At 35.7% G+C, this 8,435-nt stretch overlaps 1 protein-coding gene across 3 annotated transcripts in view; it reads left to right on the top strand.

Annotated features, from left to right (window-relative positions):
- The window catches only part of LOC101849847, a 12,244-nt gene extending 3,823 nt beyond the window's left edge, over positions 1–8,421 (top strand). Inside the window, exons 2-5 of one of the 3 annotated variants that reach the window (XM_005099596.3) lie at positions 131–347; positions 2,750–2,887; positions 6,734–6,810; positions 8,333–8,421. In XM_005099596.3, the coding sequence (XP_005099653.1) occupies positions 207–347; positions 2,750–2,887; positions 6,734–6,810; positions 8,333–8,375 (399 nt within the window). In that variant the 5' untranslated portion in view covers positions 131–206 and the 3' untranslated portion in view covers positions 8,376–8,421. Of the gene's footprint in view, positions 1–130; positions 348–2,749; positions 2,888–6,733; positions 6,811–7,045; positions 7,123–8,332 lie in introns of all 3 variants that reach the window. The other 2 variants (XM_005099597.3, XM_035970094.1) reach the window with 2 other exon arrangements.
- The last annotated feature ends 14 nt before the right edge of the window (positions 8,422–8,435 follow it).

The raw sequence follows: 8,435 nt of genomic DNA on the forward strand, positions 1-8,435 counted from the left end.
AGCTCTTGCAACACAGATAGGTCACACAAACACCTCAAGTTAGAGAGAGAGAGAGAGAGAGAGAGAGAGAGAGAGAGAGACCGAAAAATACCCAGCCGTCACACCCACATTAAAGTTATTTCTTGCACAGTTTGTACCTTTCAGACTTACAAAAAGCACCGACCAACATCCGAACCCGATCGGAAAGCGGTTGTACCTGGCTTTGGATGGAGAAAAAGATGAGGCCATACAATGGCAGCATTAACCCACGAGACCACGCTCATGCCGAATACAAAGCGTCCATCCTGGAGCACCTGAGAAGCGAGCCTCGTGCAGAAAGGGTCAAGGCCAAGCCACGGACAGAGCAGGTGAGGGGAGGAATTGAAAGCTTCACTTTACTTAATTGATTGATGCATTTCAAGAGTTCTTTCACTTTTGTCTCCGGTTTCGTTTAATTTACTGATTAAATAATTATTAGATTAGATCTAATTAATCAGTTTGTTAATGGATTGATTAATAATACTATTATCTATTAAGTGGGAGGTTCTTATCTTTGAACATAATACAAAACATTACCTTTAATCATGTCATAACTAAATCAGAAAAGAAAATAACAAAAACAAGTTAAAGCCCATTTTACCCCCTTTCCGTTTTTCTTAATTACATTTTTCAACGTTTGCTTGTTTTCTGTCTTGAAAATGACATATTGGGTTACTGTAATCCAGGATTTTTTAGCGCGCTTCTTTTTCGTGCGTTTTACCCATTTTTTTTTTCAATTGTGAACCTTTGGAATTCACGATTTCAATTGTCCAGTGTCATGTATGTTGTATGCATAGACTCAAAGTAAAATATACAGGGGGATAAAAAAAAAAAAAACAGCGATCAATTTTACAACTTGTGTTGTAAGCATATTTTTTCCATACTGAAGTTTTGTCGTTTCAAATTTAAACACAATATTTGGAAGCCAGAAAACAATTTGTCTGATACTTCTTTTAGGTAATTCCACAGAACCAAGAACTATTTTCAACCTTGTTCCCATTTGTGTAGCGTGAAGCACTAGCTCTCATTAAACCTACCACTAAAAGTTGCAACGATCGCACCACGTTGCATGCTACTATTGCTACTGTAGCCTCACAAGTCAAGTTTGCAGAAATTGTTTTTCTCAAATTTCCTTTGCCTGCTGCTGAGATCATGGTTTGGTTTAGTAAAGAGCAGCAGAACGTTTTTGTATTAAACATTACCTCTCAACCAACTCACCATCCATGACATTTCGTAAGTTCCGCGCACGGTAAGGAAAGTATGCTAAAGTGCCCTCAAGATTTTCGTGTCATGCGTAGAAAAGTTCTGTCAATTTGTGATCTAAAGCGAATCAGAAATAAAAATTCCCAAACAAAATGACTCCTTCAGGCAGAACACAAAAAAACACCTTTCGCAACCATTTAAACGTCACCAGGTGGAGGATTTCAGTAGTTGTGTCCCTACGACCGTACCATTTTCATGTTCGCAAGGTCGAAATGACATGGACCAAAGCATGGCAATGTGTTTATGATTCCTTGATCGTCTTGCAAGCATGAACATGTCCTCGATGACATTAATTTGGTTAAGTGAAAAGCAAATTTTCACCTTTTAGGATAATATAAACTCCAAAATGCTGCCTATTGGGCACCCAACCCCCTATTGTCTCTAGAAGTCACCCCATACTGAATATGTACAGTGTGTGTGTTGGGGGGGGAGGGGCTTTCATGACTCATTGTTTCCGGATCCTTGTGTTTGGCGGCAATTGAAAATTTCGAACGACGCGTCGAGTCCAAAGGAGAGCTTGCAGGGCAGTACCTCTAGGAATTCCAGCATAAATTTTTAGTTTTTAAACTCTGTAAAGGAAACAAAATAATGGAAAATTAAAAGCCAAAAAGAAAAAAAAGAAAAAAAGACAAACAAATCGTTTCACAACTTTCTTTACAAGTTGGTGAACTTTGCATTTATGGGTGCTTTTTTTATTAAAGCCATTTCCATTTTCAAAATAAGTTTCTCCTCTCTGAATTTTGTGTCAAGCAAATTCCTTTTAAATTAATTATGTCTTTTCCCAATTTACAGCATTTTAAAACAATTTTGTTAGAGATATTCAGAAAAAATGTAATGCTTTGTTGTTGTTTTTTCTTTTTTTTTAAATCGCCCTGTACTAGATTGGGCATTGTCGTGACCATCACTTTTTCCCGTAGAAACTTCGCTGCGACGTTCAGCACAGTGGGTGCGCAAATGAAGGACGAAGTCTTACTGAAGTCGAGTACGCATACAATGTTTCCCTTCTTGCCCTACATTTAGTTTCAAACAGTATAAAATTAAAAGGTGTGCTCCATTGTGAACCGGAATTAAATGAGAAATACCCAGACGTTGATGTCATAATACAATTGTGTGGTTGTCTGACGATTCCTAGAAATATATATTCGCTTTCTTAGAATTACAAAGTTCTATCTTACATTTTGGACAATTTTGAGTTACTAGGTGCATGAGGTCAGAAATCAAATGTTCTATCTGCTCTATCAAAATATTATTTGGAGTCGTTATCAAGATATTCATAGAATTGCTTCCCAAAAAGCTTGACATTTTGTGAAACTCACAATTTTTAACGTCAAACTCCTCAAAACTAGGAACTGATCAGATAGAACTTTGCAATTCTAAGGTAGCGTACTGTTTTCTCGTGAGGTGTACTTGTATTTTACGGCACTATGTTTAAAATACCATACACTTTATGACTTCTTTTCACCCACAGCCTCCAGCTAACAATAAATGGGCTGCAGCTGCCAAAAAGCTGAAAACGACAAAGAAGGATGCTAGGCAGAAAAAGGGGACAAAAGCAAAAGTTACAACACAAGAAACACAAGAAAAAACCACGACAGATGCTACAAAGGTACGCCATTATGGAGAGGATAGCCAGGTGCAAGAATGTTTCCACATGTTTGGTTTTGTTTGTTTTTTTTTAAAGTTGTAGGGCTCTTAAAACACAAATAGGTCAAATAATCACCGAAGATAAGAAGAATTGAAATCAGGAGAGTAACATACGAGACAAGATGTAGGAATTATAAGAAAAATAGGTCATTGATAGGAAGTAAGTAGCAGACCACACCAGAGCAACCTCCAACCATCCACCCGACACGACACGATGTATTAACTAGGTTATAGTTTCCTTCAAGTATTTTAGCTATCAATTTTTGCTAATGGTTATTTCTGGCGACCCCATCCCCTACCGCCTCCCCTCAACGTCCCTTTCCTTTTAACATTTGCCATATTAAGTTATCAGGCTATTTATCTATTTTAATTTGAGAGCCAATGCTTGCATAATATATTCAAATACCACATGGACAGACCAATTAATTACACCCCAGGAATTTAAATACCCAACTAAACGTCATAAAACGCCCATACAGCAATGGTAAGCTCAATTGTTAACATTGAAAAATCGAATGGAACATACTATAGGCAATTCATTAAATGTCAAATAGGCACCTAAAAGTATATACCTAAGTATCAAACATTTGAAAAACTCCACAAATACAGGCAAATTCTCAGAGAAGTAGAATCTACAACAAGATTGTGTTCTATTACCAGAGCACTCTTTAATTTATACTGCGAAATGATACTGAGTAACATCAGTGATTTCGAAGAACGAGTCAAGGTAAGCGGCCACAATATTAACAACCTACGGTGCGCTGATGAAACGGTCTTGACAGCTGCCTCTGAGTCTAAGCACCAAGAGATTCTAACAAGATCAAGAGTGACAGAGAAAAGGGAAAGAAATGGCCTACTACTGAACGCCAAGAAAACTGAACACATGGTGATATCAAAATGGGCTGACATCTCAGTATGCACTATCACATAATGTAAGAACGAAATAATGAAACAGGTCAACAGCTTTAGATACCTAGGACAATACCGCCTGAAGCCAAAAATAATCCGACACCGAAATTTAAAAAAAGAGGATCGTAATATCTAAAGAAACTTTCAGGGAGATGAAACTTATCCTCTCAAATGGTCGCTTTTAAGCACACGCGGGCTATCCCGAAAAATGCTGTTTTGAGAAAATCGAAGGTAAAGTTTTTGCCCCTTGTTCAGCTTCTTTAAAAGACAAGGAGAGTTTTCTCTATTACTAAAGAAATATACACACCAATGAAACCAAACTTCTCCGGTAGGTAGGGCAATTCTTACTTTGGGTGTAGGTCAAGATTTCTGGAAACCCCCGAAATCTGGGTTAGCCCGCTTGTCCGTAAAAGCGACCAAATAGAAACGTAACTATGAACACAAAAATGAGAACCTTGAAAGCGTACGTATGGTCAATCCTTTTGTATGGATGCGAGAGCTGGGCTCCAAACAAAGACACAGAGAGAAGACTGGAGGATGCTGATCACATCTTTTCCTCCCAGTGGTTTTTTCCTTTGACTATCCCACAGACAAAGAGATCATGGACACCTTGTATAGTCGCCATGTTAGTTAAGGGGTGGAAGGGGGGGGGGGGCACTTCACTCTGAAAATACTGATTCGGGTCAAAATTATGGAATTTGAGACGCAGGCTTTTTAGGATTCTTCAGCCGTTCTTAAAGCACAGCTATTTTATCGCATAAGAACCCCCTAAAGCCTTATTTTTCACATACCAGGCACGCTAGTCCCCACCATTTCCTCATCAAGTTATTACAAATTATATTTTTCTTTATTGCCCATTTTCTCCAAACGCGGTTTTTCTAAATATTCATTTTTTAAATACCTCCACTATTGTTCACCCAATCTTCATGAAATTGTCACAGAATGAAGAGAAGATATAGCACAAAAAAGTCGTCTATTGAATTTTCAATTTATGTAATACATTTTTGTTGATAGTGTCTGGAGGGTGGATTTTTTGCGGATTTTTTTTCAAACTTGAATACTACCTCAGAAAAAATAGTCATTACAAATTTCTTAATTAGGAAAAATTCAACAGACAATTTTGTATATATGTTATTCCACTAACGTGCATGCTAAACGACAACCTATTTCCATCAAAATGAAGTGCGATATTCATTGCGTAAGAAATGTCAACAAAATCAAATATGGCCGCTGTCTCCATGGTAACAAAACTTTTTTCTCAAATTAGATTGTAGATTGGTAGATGCTTCACTATGCTTGTAATATGTGTGAAATTTGGTAAAATAAGATGAACTATTAAGCGAGAAAGCCTTCACGTGCACCCAATCCCCACCCTTTAAAAAAGTAAGAAACTGACAATTCTTAAATCAACACAAATCTTTAAGTTGTGGTCCTTGTTTTTAAGTCAATCCAGAAATATTGTATTTGTCTGTATTCTTCTGTAAGCAGATACGAGTAACCAACAGAAACGGACCTAAATGAATTTCCGTTGTAGTGTAGCACACACTTCAGACTTCTTTTTAAACTATCTAAGAAAAGTCCCCACTCATTCGGAGTGTTGTCAGATATACTCATTGCTCGTAACAAACCTGGCTCATCAGGCAAAAAAATGGCACAATCCTTTTTAAGTTTCAAAGTAGTGTAACAGTAGTACATGAAGTTCCTTTTCTCTACAATGACAAAACTATCGTTACATCATTGTTTAAACAGGTGGTTTTTTTTTCTTTCGGTCTTGAAACCAAAAGTTATGATAAACAGTTGTCAGTTAATCATTCAATTCTGGAAGATTAAACTACAACTGAGATTTGAAGCTAATTTGGCTTTCATTCATTAAGAAAACTACTTCTACAAACTCACCAAATACTGGGTTTTGTTCTGACAAAAAAGCGGTCTTTATAGGCAAACCAATATTTGTGCAAGATTGTTTGGCATACTCTTGTAAACATGATAGGTCAAAATGGATAGCAGGAGAGCTACATTCTTGTTGGGCACATGTTGGGATATACTTGTGTTTTATTACGTTTATAAGCACCGACATATTATGGGCATTAATCAATTTTTATTAATAACCTACTTATTTTGGATGAGAAGTCACTCATTTAATGGTTCAACATATTATTCTGATTAATTTAAAAAGAAGTTTTAAACCAAACTATAGGTCATGTGTGAAAACTCCTGAATTTTGCCATATTGACATAAAAGCACAACTTTTTCACAGGGAAAAAACCTGACAAAGTACGGCAAAATTTATAGCCATTTCCGGAATCAACGACCTCAAATTAGCTTAAAACAAGTATCAAACCTCATGCTGCAAAGTTGGTTAATCAGTGTTATTATCATAATTATCATTATTATTATTATGATTATAGATTGATGAAATGTATAACGCCACAAGTATAAAAAAAGACACTCCTTTCCACGCAAATTGTCAGATCACGCAACGCAGATATGTACCTCTAAAAACAAAGAAAGAAAGATATAAAAGAAGTTTATTACCATCTAGCCAAAGGCTATTGTCAGAATAAGCATTAATGTGTATTGCTCTTTCGAGTATGTGTCAGTATAAGTATAACTCTAAATATCTTGAAATTAAATTCCTGCTTATGGTTGAATGATGCATACGATGTAATAATATGAACATTTTTGTCAGCTTTACCTCTCTTTTCATATTGAATTTTAATGAGAGTAATTAAAATTTTTATGTATACCTGCATGTGTTTTTACGGTCCTGTACAGCCAAGAAAACTTTCCCCCTGGGATAATAAAGTATTGTCTTATCTTATCTCTTATCTTATGTCATCATTTTTATTTGTATTATTTGTTATCTTTATCTTTATTATCATATTTTTTCCTCCACCAGTTTCCATCCAGCTATGGTTCTGTCATGCGCACTCTATACCTTTTTGACCCAGAGTTTGGTCATGCCGGGGAGCCCAAGTGAGTTAGTCAACAACGTGGTGGCAGTAGTAGTAGTAGTTGTTGTTATCATCATCATCATCACTTTTTATTATTATTATTATTATTATTATTATTATTATTATTATTATTATTATTATTATTATTATTATTATTATTATTATTATTTTAATTCTTAATCTTATTCTTATTCTTATTCTTATTCTTCTTATTATTATTATCATTATTATTACTATTGTCATTTTCCCCCCTCCAGCTTCCTTTCAGCTATGGTTTTGTCTTACGCAACCAATTCCATTTCAACCCAGAGTTTGGTTATGCCTGGAGGTTCAAGTGAGTTAGTCAACAAATGTCACTATTATATAAATTATATATATTATATATTATATATATTATATATCCTATAGTGTATTTTGTTGTCATTGTTGCTATTGATGTTGTTGTTGTAGTTGCTGTTGCTGCTGCAGTTTTTGTTTGTGTTGTTGCTGATGGTGATGATGATGTTGCTATTGTTGTGTTGTTGGTGTTGTTGTTACAGGTGGTGGTGGTGGTGGTGGTGGTGAGTGTCTTGGTGGTCATGATGTTGTTGTTGTTGTTGTTGTTGTTGTTGTTGTTGCTGTTGTTGTTGCTGTTGTTGTTGCTGTTGTTGTTGATTTAGTTTTAACTCTCCTTGTTCTTTTCGCTCTTCTTGTTTTTTTATACATTTTTTATTCGTGTTTTTGTTTGTGTTCTTGCGTTTTTTCTTTCATTCTTTCTTCTATCTATCTATCTATAGATCTAGATCTATCTATCTATCTATCTATCTATCTATCTATCTATCTATCTATCTATCTATCTATCTATCTATCTGAATGTTGTTTTGTAGTAGTTTTTTTCTCTTCAATAAAGGTTACATTTTCTTTGTTTCTAGTTAAGAAGTAAGCATTTCCCCTCAGGACAGAGTAGACTATTGACAAAAATGTACTTCTGATGACAGCTACCCAACATTCTGGGCCTCGAATCGTGTGCAGTACAAAGATTCTACCTGTTGTTATCCTCGACAGATTTGGAATTAGTCTCCAGTGCATACCATAATCCTAAATTTTAAAATGATTTCATTTTGTCTTGAAAAGAGGCAACAACAGCAACAACAACAACAACAAAAACAAAAACAATAACAACAACAGCAACAACAGCATCAGAAACAACAACAACAACAACAACAACAACAACAGAAGCAACAACAACAGCAGCAACAACAACAGCAGCAGTAGCAGAAACAACAACAACACCAACAATAATAATAACAACAACTAAAACAAAAACAATAACAACAACAGCAACAACAGCAGCAGAAACAACAGGAGCAGCTGAAACAACAACAACGCCACCACCACCACCAACAACAACAAAAACAATAACAATAACAGCAACAATGGCAGAAACAACAACAACAACAACAACAACAACAACAACAACAACAACAACAACAACAACAACAACAACGAGCACACGATTTACTATCAAGAGGTTTTATTTTCTGTTTTGTTTTGGTTTTTTTCAGACCGGAGACCCGAAATGAAAACGGAGTAGATGCCAGCCTGTGATTGATGTTAATGTGATCTCTTGGTTTGTTATGTTGTTGTCGTATTTTTTTAGTGGGTTTT

This window comes from Aplysia californica, unplaced genomic scaffold (genome assembly GCF_000002075.1).
Source record: "Aplysia californica isolate F4 #8 unplaced genomic scaffold, AplCal3.0 scaffold00219, whole genome shotgun sequence".
NCBI lineage: Eukaryota > Metazoa > Mollusca > Gastropoda > Aplysiida > Aplysiidae > Aplysia > Aplysia californica.